A 15,337-nucleotide genomic window follows, 5' to 3' on the forward strand; every position below is an offset into this window, starting at 1 on the left:
GTATATATATATTCTAAAACTCAGATGGGGTTTCTTATTAATATAAAGGAAACTGGGTGGACAAATACTGACTACAATTGAAAAATACAGAATTTTCTAATTAGTGTCATTTTGTTACATGCCATCGAGTAGAAGTGACTCATAGCTGATCCTCCAGTGGGCTTTCAGAGGCTATAAATCACATGGGAGGAGACTGCTCCCCTTTCCCCACTGAGCAGTGGTGGATTTGAACCCTATGTCTTAAGAGTTGGCAGTGCAATATTTTACCAAGTAGGCCACCAGAATTTCCTAATTACCCCGAAGACTAAATGAAAGCCTCTTTAAAATCTTCCATAAGGAAAGTATATATTTTTAATCTTTGAACATGTTTGCACAGTGTAGCTCCTGATAGAAGAAAGAGTGATGAGACCCTTGAGACTTTTCTGAAACTAGAAAATAGAGGGAGTCAAAAAGAAGCAGTTAGCTACCCTGAACTCAAAACATTCTTGGCTCTGTTTATAGTAGGTCTCATGCCCAGTTTGACACTGGGAGTTCTAAAATAATAACATGACATCTCTTAGGAGCATAAAGTGTATCAATATTTTTATAAACACCATGTCCACATGAATGAATAAAAGTAATTCAACTGTATTTTATAAAATTATAATACAAATCATTAGTTTGCACTGATTTATTAAAGTAGTATTTAAATGCATATCAGGGAACAATTTACCACATAGATAACTTTAAGAAAAAATACTACTAATCCATGTATTATTAAGCAAATTTATAAAAGAGAAAAGCTACATTTCTTTTTCTAGCAGCAGTGTTTACAGAAAGGTTTTGTAAAGCTGTTAAATACATAATAGAAAACATAGTTATTTCACTGGTTCCCTGTGGGAGGTGGAACCTTCACTTTATCCCAATATTTTCTTCGGAGGTAGACTTTGTTTTTATTTCAATAAGTTCTTCTACTCGAGCCAGAACACTTTCAATCAAATCAAATGTAAAGAGGGCTGAATGTAGAACCTACAATGTCAAGAAAAATCAGCAATATTAATGCTGCTTTTAAAACCAAACAAAGCAACACAGAGAAAAGAGTACTACGAGATGAACATCTCAGTAAAACTCCAGTTTACCTTAAGCTGCATTTCTGGAGGCATATTGGGGATCTCCTCTCCACATACCGTTACAGAACAAATATCTTTAGGCTTCTGGACATCTGTAAGAAAAGAAAAAACTAATGTCATATCTATCTAAACTCTGAGTTCAACAATAAGTTAATATGCTACTTTATCATAAAACATAAGCATTAAAAAAGAAATAAAACATGTAAATGTTTCCTTAGCTGAGTAGCATTTGATTTATCAGTATATCAGTTCGTATAGACACAAAACACTAAAAAACAAACAAAAACCACCCCCATAAAAAAACCCAACAAAACCAACCCAGCAACAGAATTTCTACTGATGGTTACAGAAATACTATCATATCCACATGGGAGTGACTGAGAAAAAAATAAAACTGCTGATTTAATTCCGATCCAGTCATTCTGGACCTAATTTCCTTTTCATTTTTACATATTAATCAGAAGTGAGTTAGGGGATAGGGCCAGCAAAACCAGAGGAAATACAATGTTACCTAAACATAAGTACTTATAGTCATATCTTAATCAGAATGTGAAGCTTTAGATAAGAATATGCTTTTACGCAATCTTTGTTAACCTAACATCAGTGTTAACGGGCTTGACGATCTTAGAATCATTTTCATTGTAAAAAATTAGTAACTGTCACTTTCATTTGGTCACATTAAATTGTAAGATAAAAAAAGTTGAGTATAAATATGACAGTTCCAAAATTTGGGTAACTTTTAGACCTAACTGAAAATGAAATTATATATTACCAACCGTGGCTATTTTCTTGGCTGTTCTTAATTTCTGCTTCATAATGTGCTTTTGACATATTAAGTCCCATATGAAGTGGCTTTAAGAAATTATTTTCAATCTTTCCAAGTTCTGTCCATAATCCAGTCTGTTCAGAAGAATTAATGAAAGAATTAGTTATTTGATTTAACTACATCACCCACAGTCAGTTTAATCCTTTACTCTCTGCTCTTACTCTTTCCTATCACCTTGCTTACCTATTCTTTTGTAAATAATTTGTGATTGAAATATATATAAATAAAGTCAAGGGAATTAACACAAGAAGACTTAACAGGCTGCTGTTAGGCTTCAGGTTAAAATCCACCAATGGCTCCTAACATGCTAAGCATATTTAGAGCCAGAGAAATAAAAATGAATTTGGCTTTCAAAGACCCCAATATAGTGTATACAGTTTCATAATACATTTATAATTGTATCTAGTTATGTGACTACCAAGCAAACAAAAAATGTGCTAAGGGCAGTACACTTATTACTGTTACTATTTGGGAAGCTCTGGTTCTGAGATCTGTAACTTAGAAGGTCTTAAAAGTTATTTAAGAATAATCCAGTCTAAAAAACTGCTCTTCCTCTATCCTCACAATGACTTTATCTTATGAATCCCTTCAAGCACTGACCTGTGAATTGATAAGTTTTGCCATCAGTGTAGAGGATTTTGTTCCCTACCGGTGGAAGCTAATCTGGAATACTTTGGTACATAATGCAAAGAATCCCTGGTGGCACAGAACTAAAGAATAGATTGTTGTTCAAACCCAGTAGTAACTCTGGAATAAAGATGTGGCAGTCTGCGTCCATAAAAATTTCAGCCTTGAGCGACAGCGAAGCAAGATGGCAGCCACCACGGGATCGGGAGTAAAAGTCCCTTGCAATTTTTGACTGTTGGAAGAACTGGAAGAAGGCCAGAAAGGAGTAGGAGATGGCACAGTTAGCCGGGGTCTAGATGACGAAGACATGGCACTTACAAGATGAACAGGGATAATAATTGGGCCTCCAAGAACAATTTATGAAAACTGGATATACAGCCTTAAAATAGAATGTGGACCTAAATACCCAGAAGCACCCCCTTTGTAAGATTTGTAACAAAAATTAGTATGAATGGAGTTAATAGTTCTAATGGAGTGGTGGACCCACGAGCCATCTCCATGCTAGCAAAGTGGCAGAATTCCTATAGCATCAACGTAGTCCTGCAGGGGCTTCAGCACCTAATGATGTCTAAAGAAAATATGAAACTCCCTCAACTTCCAGAAGGACAGTGTTATAGCAGTTAATCAGAAAGGAAGCCCAGAGGCCCTCCCCCTCCCCCGTTTGATGTAAGCAGTCTTCATTTTCCACAGCAGTCAGTTTTCTAGGTATGTCTTGTAGGCCTCAGAAGTACCGGAAAGGACGCTCCCGTTTAAGGGCAATTTCTCTTAAGATACTATAAATGATGCTAATTTTTGACCATTTGAAATACCTGAGTTGTGCTCTTAACAAATCATCCTGTCAAGAGTAACCACTGTCCATGTAGTTGAACTCCTGGGATCAAGAAAGTGTATTTAAATCTATTTACCATCATAAGTGGTGGGGCACATGTAACAACTGTGAAGAGACACGTCACACAATTACCTTGCTACTGATACATGGCCTGGGGTCTCTGCCTTCTCCTGTTCCCCCTCCCCTGCCTCCAGCCCCCTCTCCCTGCATCAGCCCTCCAGCTCGGGGAGGCTTCTTAGAATAGATTTAAAAGTTTGGGGTCACAGCCTATGGGACTACTGGGTGCATAAGTCTCGAATGGTGCCCCCATTCAAAGACATCCTTCCCCTCTATCCTCTACTTCCACCCCTGGCTGAAGAACAGATTGTAATCCCCTCTGCTCCCCTCTAAAAGTGGCCTTTGGTGAGGAATTCAGGGCTCTCCCCACATCTTCTTTTCCCCCACTGGATCGAGGGGTGCTGCTGCTGCTTTCTTCCTCCCAGAGCCCCTTCCTGCACCATCACACCCCACTTTTCCCATGACACTTCTTGCTTTGGCCAGAAGTCATCAAGAAAGGTTGGAAAGAGCCTTTGAGCTCCCTCGTCTAGTTTTCTAACCACACTGATTTCCTCTCCACCAGCCTTGGAGACAAACACCTGCCACCCTCTGCTCTCATCAGCTGATGCATTGTTTCAGCTCAGGTTTTGATACGGTGGCAAGAATGGTCACCAGGATTACTCAGACCTGCCAGCTCTCAAAATCCTTGGTGGTTAAGCTTGGAGAAAGTTCACATGAAGACACCTGTAAGCACATACGATCCCTCTGAATGTTTTCTTTTCCTGTAATTGCTTTTGCTTTTAAACTGGAAGAAGTTTTAAACAGACAGGACTCTCATTCAGTCACCCTTGCAATCCATGGGGTCTGGCTTGGAGTCTGACAACTAGAGCAGAACAGGAACCTGGAAGCCAGTGCACACATCAGTTTGGTGCTGCTATTCACGATCCTGAGCAGGGTGTCAGAAAGAACTCGGTGTGCGCAGATCCCGAAATTGGTGGGTTGGACCTCCTGGCAAATTCCTGTGTTTTTTCCATCTTTGTGTTCAGGACCACTAAATGCTGAAATGTGGATGCATACCGAAATAAAAGCAATTCATTTGTGTTGTTGTTTTTTTTTTAAATTCAGCCTTAGAAACTATCGGGTCATTATGAGTAGGAGTCAGAATCAACTCCATTGCAGTGTGTTGAGTTTGATTTGGTATGGCTTTTGATGCCCAGTGTAAAAGGAGATTTTACCTGCCTAGGACAGCTTGAATTGCAGTGACCAAACACCAAACATGTTGTGAGATGAAACCAAGGACATCATGCATGAAGAAAGCAAAATGTCATTAAAAAGACAGACATAAAAGACCAAAATGGATGTCACAAGAGACTCTGAAATGTGCTCTAGAATGTAAAGAAGCAAAAGAAAATTATAAAACTAACTTCACTCATCCACACATTGCTGTCTGTCTGGAACTGGCTTCTTCATGGGTTATAGAAGCTGTAAAGTGAATGGGGAAAAACCCTACTGATCTTTCTCCTGAGGAGGCATTGGTGGATTTAAACCCAAAACTTTATCAGCAGCCTCCAGGAGGTAGCTGTATTCTTGTGTTACTTCCCTTGACTTTCTTATACATATTTCAATCACAAATTATTTATAAAAGAATAGGTAAGCAAGGTGACAAGAAAAGAGTAAAGCAGAGAGAACAGAAAGGAAAGGATAAAACAACTGTGGGTTATGTAGTAGAAAAACCACTGCAGCTGAAATCAACATCTAATTATTTCAAGAAACCCAAGTCTGCTATCAGGAACCTCTCCAAATTACTGAAGAGCAGTGATAAGAGTTTGAAGACTAAGGTGTGCCTGATTCAGGACAGTCTTTTCATTGGCTTGCAATGCTTCTGAGAGCTAGAGAATGAATAAGGGTGACAGAAGAACTGATGACTTTGAATTGTGGTGCTAGAGAAGACTACTGAATATCCCATGGACTGCCAAAAGAACAAGCATCTGTTTTGGAAAAAGTGCAGTCAAGAGTGCTCCTTTGAGACAAAGATGGCAAAGCTTCATCTCATATATTTTGGGCATGTTGCTAAGAGAGGCTATTACTTGGAAAGGGGACATTATGCTTGGGAAGGTGGAGGGTAAGCGAAGAAAGGAAGATCTTCAATGAGATAGAATGAAACTGACTGCAGAGACAGGCTCAGATGTGTCAGAGATGAAGACAGCACATGACAGGACAGGGTTCAGATCTTTGTTCATAGTATCACTATTAGTCAAGTACTCAACTTGGCAGCACCTAACAACTGAAAAAAGGCTATGGTATATTTATCAAACACATGTTGAGAGTGGAGTGATGGATACACGGTAAAGAAAACTGGGTAATATATTAATTATAGAATCTAGCTAGTGGGTATATAGGTGATAGGTCTTCCAGTTTTGATGTTAAAACCATTAAATAAGAGCATAGGAATGATGTTATAAATAACAAAAGATTAGTGTTAGATATAGTGCTAGAACACAACTGGGGAAGAGCTGCCTCCTCAAAGTAGAGTGTACCTTAAAGAGGCAGGTGGAGCACCTTCATTTGCTTATGTGGCAAGACCCAAAATGAGAAGAAACGGCAACAAGCACTTATTAGTACTTGAAGAATGGGATGGAAGGAGGAATCTAGGAAAGTTGGAATTTGTCAAAAATGAAATAAAATGTATAAAGATAAACTTCCTAGGTATTAGTTAGCTGAGATAGACTGCTATTTGCAATTTTTACTCAGACAAATATACGATTCTGCTGAGAATGAAAAAATGAGTAACAGTGCTGCCACCTTCATAGTTAAAAAAAAAAAGTTCAAGATCTATCCTGAAATACAATGCTGTGACATAAACTTATAAGGAAGATCTGTTAATACGACTATTATTTAAATAAATATATGCACTAAACCACTAAAGATTAAGAAATTGAGGATTTCTATTAATTTTTATAGTCTGAAATTGAACATGCAATCAAGATGCATTGGTAATTGGTGGCTGGAAAATATGGCCTAAGTGACAGAACTCCAGGCTGAAGATTGCATGATAGAATATTAAAAAATGATTTTATTCATCAAAAATACTTATTTTTAAAAAAGGAAACTGCAATTATACATGACTCCTATATTCTTTTGCAAGTTAGTGTCTTCTAATGACCTTTGATTTCTTCCTGGATGTTCTTGATGTTATCCTGCAACTCATCTGATTTTTAGTCACTAATATTAAGTGCATCTTAACACTAAAAATCTCATTTGTGAGATGGTTTTTAAATTCAGGTGGGATAAACTCAACATCATATTCTGACTTTGTGAACCTGTTTTCATTTTCTTCAGTCTTAATTTGAACTTGCATATGAATAACTGTTGGTCTGTTCCAGTCAGCCACTGGTCTTGACTGCTGATACTGTTCATTCTACAGATGGCACTCAAATCATGTTTGATCCATGTGTATAGCCACATGTAGGAGAAGCAGATGAAATGTATGGCTAATTATCTGCATGAATACCTGCTTCCCGTTTGCCATGAAACCAAAAATGGATGTTGTTGTTAATTTCATTCAAGTCGAGCACAACTCATAGTGACCCTCTGAACAAACGCTTTTGTGAAAGCCCCTCTACAACTACTGACATTTATCAAAGTTCATACAGTTTCTGGAGACAAGTTGTTTAGAAGTGGATGCCACTCTTGCTTTCAAACCTGTCATAGAATGTTATTGGTTGAGTCATCTGTGATGCATAGTGACTCTATGTACAATAGTTCTGAATCCTTCCGTCCTGAGCCAGTGTCAACCCCCATCACTCCAGTTATTAAAAAAGAAAAAGAAAACATTCTAGAGCACAGCCCTACTCTGATAAATATAGAGTCACCATTAGTTGGAGTTAAGTACATAGCAGTTGATAAGTTACTTGGAGTATACTTAGAAGATGGATGTATGGATAGAAGGTAGAGATGGGTATGTGATAAAGCAAGTAGAGTAAAATGTTAATGGTAGAACATAGTCGGTAAACAGGTGGTCACTGCACAATTCTCTGATGTATGCTTGAAAATTTTGACACTAAAGTATGTGTGGCACAGAGTAAGCAATAGTTAATGCTCACTCATTCACAGCAGTTGAACTGGAACCAACTTAAAAGTGACCCTGTTTTATTTCCAAAGCTATAAATCACAGTGGAAGAATTGTTCATCTTTCTTCATCAGACCTGCTAATGGTCTTTAACAGCTAGAGGGGTGTGGCCTATGGCTTAGCAGTGCACATCCCCACGGACTAGGCCACTAGAACTCCCTAGTCAATGCTTCTTAATTAAATGCTAGCAAAAATATTTTGGCTCAAGAAAGATGAGCAGGAGGTCAAATAACTGAATCTATTAGGTCTATCAAAACAGTAGAGCAGCATGTTTTCCATAAATATTAAGAACAAAAATACACTGGTTTCTTTTTTCCTATAAAAATGAAATAGTTGCTTTTATTCTTTTCTAAAAATAGCCAGACTAAAAACATCTTGTGAGTCAGATAGTTAACAAGGTGACACACATAGAGAATGCATCTATTAGAACAGGGTAGGTAGAAGGAGAGATGATAAAAAGCAAATATCATTTTACCGTATGACAAATCTCCCTCAAATAGTTTTCTATTTATTGAGTACTAATGATGTGCTATTATTTAAAAAATCCAGCTTCCTACACATTTATCCAAAGGTGTTAACAAATTCAGTTTGAGTGCTGAAGTACTTTAATTGGTCAGGTCTGATAAAGTAATACGAAAATATCAGATGATTTTTAGATCATATAGAGGTCGCAGATGTATAAATTATGAGCTACAGGTTAAGTCAGATGAACAAGACGTCCAAATACTTGTTGAGCTCCAAACGATTAGTTAACACATTGCCGCACACTTTTAAATTGACAACCGTGCTTAGAAACATATTTGTCGTCATTTGCAGCAACGTGTTAACATGGGGCCAAAACTTATTTGCTCCAACAGGCCTAAGCCATTAAGAGGAGTAAAGAAGGAAGGTGAAGTGATGTGAAACAGTCTTGAGAATTACTTTTAGATTATAGAATAATCAGTGGTATTTTCTAGCTTTTGTAGCAGTGTCCAATATGAAATACTGGCATAAGTAAGTTTTGATAAAGAAAACAGAAACATTTCTTATGCATTTTAAATATACTGTGAGGTTTTTGTCCTCCAGTAATTTACTTACTTGATTGTCATTTTCATTATCTTTGATTATCAAATACCTCAGGAGGTTTAATGAAGCCATAATCCTATTAATTAAAAAACAGAGCATATAAAAAATAATTTATTACTTTTATTACAGCATTACACAATAAAAAGCACTAGCTTTAAGTCTTGGGTATAGTTTCAGACTTAGGTTTGCCAATACCAGTTGTTTTCTTTAGCAGATTTTTTGGAGTAGCAATAACTTATTACTCATGTTTTCCATTTAAGTTAATAAAATACAGTTGTGAAATGATTAATATTTATTTATTTTACCAAAAGAGCCTTCATGTTTTAGATTTGAGGGTATTATCTTTGATAAGAATTCCTTTTATAAGGGCTTAAAATCATTCACTACAGTATACTGAAAGAAATGGCATGCTTTATGGGGGCATGAAGCATGGTCAATGCCATGGAAAAACAAAGTAACAAACCCCAAACACATTGCCCTTTAAAATTTATATACATAAAATTCTTAATTTTCCATTACACATGTTTTATCACAAGTTTTTCTGTACTATAATGGAATGCTAGGTATGCCAAACGTTACTCTTCTGGAAAGAATATTTTTGGAGTTGATTTTACCCATTATTTATATGCTAAAATATGAAAATATTTTATAATTTTGTAAATTATGCCCTAGGTCTTAACATTACAGAAATGTATCTTTTATTGGCTTAGATTTCCAATATATAAGTTTTACATTTATTTCAAACCAATATACTTATTTAAGCTTAGTAGTGACCACCTCACCTGTCTGAGTTTTGTAGTAGATCTGTTTCAGCACCCTCTGGGAGAATGAGTACTAAGTCAAGAAGGGAAACCAACTGTGGTCCCATAAACCATTTGTTATAATGTACTCCCTAAAAAGTAGAGGGAACATTAGCAAAGGTTTTACATAAAGTTTTGAATAACCCTTGTTACCACAAAAAAAATCCCAAAAACAATGAATGCATTTACAATAGATAAATGCTGCAAGGAGGGACCAGTCCTTGGAGAGGGATGTCATGCTTGGGATGGTGGAGGTACAGCACAGGAGAGGAAAACCCTTGATGAGATGGATTGATTCAGTGACTAGGGTAATGGGGGGGTAGATGTCTCAGAGACAGTGCAATTGGCACAGGATAGAGCAGGGTTTAGGGCTGTTGTACATAGGGTCGTTATGAGTCACAGGTGACTCGATGGCACATAGCAACAACTTTTTTAAAAAAAGTACTTTTAACTTCTAATCTTTCATTGCTATTTCTAGATACATGGGACAAACTGCCAATTTGGAATACTGGTACTATTTTCTATGTGGGATTACTAAGTATTCACATGTATACTGGATTTATTTAAATTGTTTAGAAACATGTAACAAAACTGAAAGATAGTTTACCAGCTCAAAGAATTAATACCTTTTACAGTTATAGCTAACAAAACTTAAAAATTCAGAGTTTTAAAAAGGACTAAATTTTAATGTAAGTAAAGAAAAAGATACTCTAATATCAGAAACAGAAAAGTCTGTATGGCAAAAATTCACATTAGTGTTTTCCACAAGTGAATAAACATACACTACAAAAGAAAGACATTGATAATTGGTGTCTTGGCATGTTCTTTCTTACCTTTAATGTCAAATCAATTTGATTTTTGATATTTTGAATAATAAAGGCCTCTACTCCTGAATGATTACTTGTATTCAATAAGCACCTTGAAAGCAAAATCATAATAGATTTTAAATTATCCCATGCAGTATGACAATTCAGTCACAGCATAAAATGGCCTAAAATATCCCCAAATTACAAAATAGCTATGCGATATCATCTCACCCCAGTAAGATAAGCAAAATTCAACAGAACTGCAAACAACAAATGCTGGCAAGGTTGTGGAGAAACCAGAACCCTTATTCACTGTTGGTGGGAGTGTAAAATGGTGCAACCACTATGGAAGGCTGTATGGCACACTCTCAAAAAATTGGAAATAGCAATACCACTTGACCCAGCAATTCCACTACTTGGAATATACCCTAAAGAAACTATAACTGTTACCCAAGTAGATATGCACACCCATGTTTACTGCGGCTTTGTTCATAATAGCAAAGAGTTGGAAACAACCCAAGTGCCCGTCAACAAACAAATAGAGAAGCTGTGGTATATTCACACAATGGAATATTATGCAGCACTGAAAAACGAAGAACTCTTGAAATATTATACAAAATGGGTGACCATGGAGGACATTATGCTGAATGAAATATCTCAGTCAAAAAAGGATAAATATTGCACAGTGCCACACGTATAAAACAGGACTGACATGGGGGTCAGGGTAAAACTAAGAAAAGGGGATAGATAATGTACATGGCATTGAAACAGATGAGGGAGAGAACTATAAAAAAGGAATATATGATTAGGCATTATTGGCATGACAAGAGTACAGAGTAAGAGCTGCATAGGAAAGTTGGGGGGGGGGAACCTATATAACAATGAAAGAACTTTTTTCCCCAAAGAAAAAAAGCAAAATCTCAATAAAAAAATACTATTACAGGAAAAAAAAATATATTCCCAAATTATTCCCTTTCAAAGTAGACTAGTATTGGTTAAGTTTTATAGCAAAGAAAGGAAATGTGAAAGGATTTTATTAAGGGGATCCAAATATAGCAGAACAAAAAACTGTTATAAACCCAACTATCAAACTGAGGTTTCATAAACCTATTCTAAATCTGTCAATTGAAATGAAGAAAGGACAGGATAAAAAGTACGAATATTCAGTTATCCCAAAGTAGACTTTTGGGCTTATAGCCAGGAGGGACCAATTTATGGATGAGATACCATGCTTGGAAGGGTCAAGGAACATCACAGGAGAGGAAGACCCCAGATGAGATGGATTACTCCAGCAACTAGAGTAACTGATGGTAGGTGTGTCAGAGATAGTGAGATTGGCTCAGGATAGAGCAGCGTTCACAGATATTACGCACAGGGTGCTATGGGCAGTAGCTGACTCATAACAATAACTATTGAATTAATTTTTATTTTGCCTAGAACGAGGTCAAAAGTTTAAGGCCTGCAGGCCAAATATAGCCTGTTGCTCATTTTTAGAAATAAAATTTTATTAGAACACTCTCACTCCCAGTGATTTAAAAATATTTTCTACAAAAACTTTTGCTATAAAGTTGAAATACAACAGAGACTATATGATGTATAAAGCTTCTATTATCTGGCCCTTACAGAAAGTTTGCCAACCTCAAAAAGAAAGTTAGGATACTTCTCCCCTCCAGTAACACTATTAGTTAATAGCTATTAACATCTCTGCTATTAATTTGTATTCAATTAACTTATACTGCCAGTTATGACTCCAGTGTCATTAATTTGAACTGTGAATAAATGGAAATTATTGAAATATACACTATCCTAGAAGGTACCTTTTCATTCTGTTTAATCTTTCAAGGCTAATTTAATTGTTGTTAAGGGCTGTGAGTAGAGTACAACTCACAGTGACCCTATGAAGAACAGATCTGCACCCTGTCCAATCCTGTGCCTTCCTTACAATCTCTAACCACTGGAGCCCACTGCTGCAATCACTTTGTGATAAACCACTTGCTTAAGGGTCTTCCTCTTTTTTGCCATCCCTTCATCTTCCCAAGCATGATATCCCTCTCCAAGGAAAAGCCTCTAGCAACAGGCCCAAGATATGTGAGATGAAGCTTTATCATCTTTGCCTCCAAGGAGTACTGTGGCTGCACCTTCTCCAAGACCTATCTGTTCTTTTAAGTTCATGAGATATACAGTACTCTAACACCACAATTCAGAGACAATTATTCTCTGTCATCCTTATTCAAGTGTTCAGCTCTTAGATGGATAGCAAGTGATTGAAAAACCATGGCCTCATTCCTCCTCAATAATATGGAGAGGTCCTTAACTGCAGACTTTCCCAGTGCAGTACATCTACTGATCTTCTGACTGATGATACCAAGTGTACTGATTATGGATCCAAGTAAGATGAAAGTCATTGACAGTTTCAATCTTTCTTCCATCTATCAGGATGTTGCCTATAGGTCCAGTGGTGACAAATTTTGTTTTCTTGGCAATGAGATACAATTTGTATTGAAGGCTGTATTCTGTCTGTGATCGTCTACAGCAAATGCTTCAAGTCCTCCTCACTTTGAATGAGCAAGGTGTGTCCTATATATAACACAGGCTGAGGATGAGTCTCCCTCCAGACCTGATGCCACATTCTTATTCATAGAGTATAGCTTCTCAAATAATTTGCTGAGCACACAGATTAAATGGGTATGTAGAAAAAACACTAAAGAAATTCTTTCCATTTCAGAGTATTTCAATTAGTTGAAACAAAATATATTCCATTATTCATGATATATCTAACATTTGACTGACTCTTTTCTATCACAAAAGAGAAATTATTCTAATAAAATTTCCAATTAGTGTTGTGGAATCCCCAGTTTTGCAAATTATTAACTTACTTGGCTTCTAACCAAGAGGCTAGCTGTTTAATTCACCTAGAGTTTATCTTGCAAAAAAGGCTAAGTGATCTACTTCTGAAAATAAGATCCTTCACCTGTGGTGGAGGTCGATTTGAACTACATGCTTTTGGGATTGCACTGCAGTTTCTTAACACTAGGCCACCAGAGTTACTTATGTTAGAGGCAAATTATAATGAAATACTACACTCTGTAAACATTACATAGCATTAATTTGGTTTTTAATTAACCACATACTTAGCAATTAACTATGCTGATACATACCTAAATAATGTATATTTGCCTTGTGAATCCAACTTGTTAATATACAGCTGCAGCATAGCTAATCCTTTTTTCCTCTAAAATGAAAATATTACATAAAATGAATAAACATTAAACTAGCAAATTTCTCAGTGTAATTATTTTGTTCAAAAATATTTACATACCAATGTCTCAATGGGACAAAGTGTCATTATTTTCACTAAGTCCTAGAAATAAACAATTTAAAATGCAGATATTAATAAACTGTATTGATGCAAACAACTATATTAAAAAATAGATATTAAAAATTTGGAGAACTAAAGGTAAGAAATTTAAAAGTTAAAATAATTTTCCCTTGAGCCACTTATTCCACTATCTATAGAAAGTGAAGTGTAATCAATTTTGTGATAAGTAGTGTGTTAAAAAGTGTGAAATAGTGATAATTTTCAGTTATGCTAGTTAAAAATAATACAACTCATTCCTTTAAAATAATCAGATCTACTAATAAAAGTTAGTATAAAACTGTTTTTAAAAAATTTTAGTGCATATCAGATGAAATACCCCTCCTCAGAAACAGCACTTTTGGGTGCTTGTGGGGAGATGGGGGACTGAAAGTTCCCATGGCAAGGTCGCTCCGTTTGGGGATCCTTGCCTCTGCAGCTGTGGGGACATCCCAGGGGCTTAACATGACAAGAGAGTTTGGGACACAGAGCCACAAACAGGGGAAGACTTTCTCAGCTTTCTTCAAGAGGGATGGCTGACTTGAGATCCTCCTGAAAACAGACTGCTTAAGTTGGTAGCCTCAATCTTGTGCCACTCCAGGGACAAAGACATTACACTTTAGGAGAGAAGGCACTTCAGGTGAGACACCCCTTCTCAGAAACAGCACTTTTGGGTGTTTGGGGGAGATAAAGGGACTCAAACTTCCCTGGGGCCAAGTCCCTCAATTTGGGGATCCTTGCCTTCATGGCTGGGGGATCATCCCTGGGCCAAACAGGACAAGAGTCTTTGGGACAATGACCTGTAAGCAGAGGAAAGACTTTTTCAGCTTTCTCGACTGGTAACTTGTGCTGACTTGAAATCCTCCTGGACAGAAACCACTCTCATGGAGCACCTGGTCTCATACCACTCAGCCATTCCACAGATGAAGGAGGACAATACAGTTTGGGGGAGGCCACTACATAAAGACAACGTTCCTACACGGCTACAGTGAAGAATAGAGAGAACCATCAGGGATTTCAGGAAAGGCAAAATTTCCTAGAAAGGACTTTCAGTAGAGTGAGTGGTTCACCCCACAGATTAAACATTTTAAGGTAGCAACTAATCATCAACATTATAAAAATAATAACTATCAACAACTTACACAGACACAATATAAATGGCCTAACACTTACCAAGAAAAATTTCACATAATGTCAAGAAAAGCAGCAGGCAGCTTCAAACACTGTCAAACAAATTAGACCTCCAAAAAAAGCAGAGAATATTGCAGACCCAACGAATACACTAAAGTCAAGAAAGCAGATGATATATGTTGATACAAAGACATTCAAAAGAAAGTTCTAATGATGGAAGAAACAATGAAAACCACAAATAAAGGGAATACCCTAGAGATAGAGAACTAGAAGCAAGATATTGATGAAGAGTTATTTGAACTACTATGGAAGAAAGTCCAAATGATGGCAGAAACAATGGAAGCAAATATCTCAGAGGCAACATTCCAGAGAAGTATATTGATGTGGAGCACCGTGAACAACTGTGGAAGAAAATGCAAAAGATGGAAGAAAGAATTGATAGTACAAAAGAAGTATAAAAACTTTAAAAATTATCACAAGAGAGACAGGATACAGCAAAGACATAATTGCAAATAACAGAAAAGCATGAGAATGCAATCTAGAATATTAAGATTGAAATGGCATAAGTGTCCAACACAGTGGTGGAACAATAAACTAGAACTGAAGAAATGGGACCAGAGAGTC

At 36.7% G+C, this 15,337-nt stretch overlaps 1 protein-coding gene and 1 pseudogene across 2 annotated transcripts in view; one reads left to right on the forward strand and one right to left on the reverse strand.

Moving 5' to 3' along the window:
• Positions 1–768: 768 nt before the first annotated feature.
• The window catches only part of GLMN (glomulin, FKBP associated protein), a 44,511-nt gene continuing 29,942 nt past the window's right edge, over positions 769–15,337 (reverse strand). Inside the window, exons 11-18 of one of the 2 annotated variants that reach the window (XM_006882403.1) lie at positions 13,547–13,588; positions 13,386–13,459; positions 10,255–10,339; positions 9,404–9,513; positions 8,634–8,697; positions 1,886–2,009; positions 1,119–1,201; positions 769–1,008 (exon numbers count right to left, since the gene is read on the reverse strand). In XM_006882403.1, coding sequence (XP_006882465.1) covers positions 892–1,008; positions 1,119–1,201; positions 1,886–2,009; positions 8,634–8,697; positions 9,404–9,513; positions 10,255–10,339; positions 13,386–13,459; positions 13,547–13,588 — 699 coding nt within the window. In that variant the 3' untranslated portion in view covers positions 769–891. The remainder of the gene's footprint in view (positions 1,009–1,118; positions 1,202–1,885; positions 2,010–8,633; positions 8,698–9,403; positions 9,514–10,254; positions 10,340–13,385; positions 13,460–13,546; positions 13,589–15,337) is intronic. The other variant, XM_006882404.1, reaches the window with a different exon arrangement.
• On the forward strand, positions 2,747–3,186 carry LOC102849413 (annotated as a pseudogene).

This window comes from Elephantulus edwardii, unplaced genomic scaffold, assembly GCF_000299155.1.
Source record: "Elephantulus edwardii isolate Elephantulus edwardi_28Jun2011 unplaced genomic scaffold, EleEdw1.0 scaffold00020, whole genome shotgun sequence".
In the NCBI taxonomy this organism is placed as follows: Eukaryota; Metazoa; Chordata; class Mammalia; order Macroscelidea; family Macroscelididae; genus Elephantulus; species Elephantulus edwardii.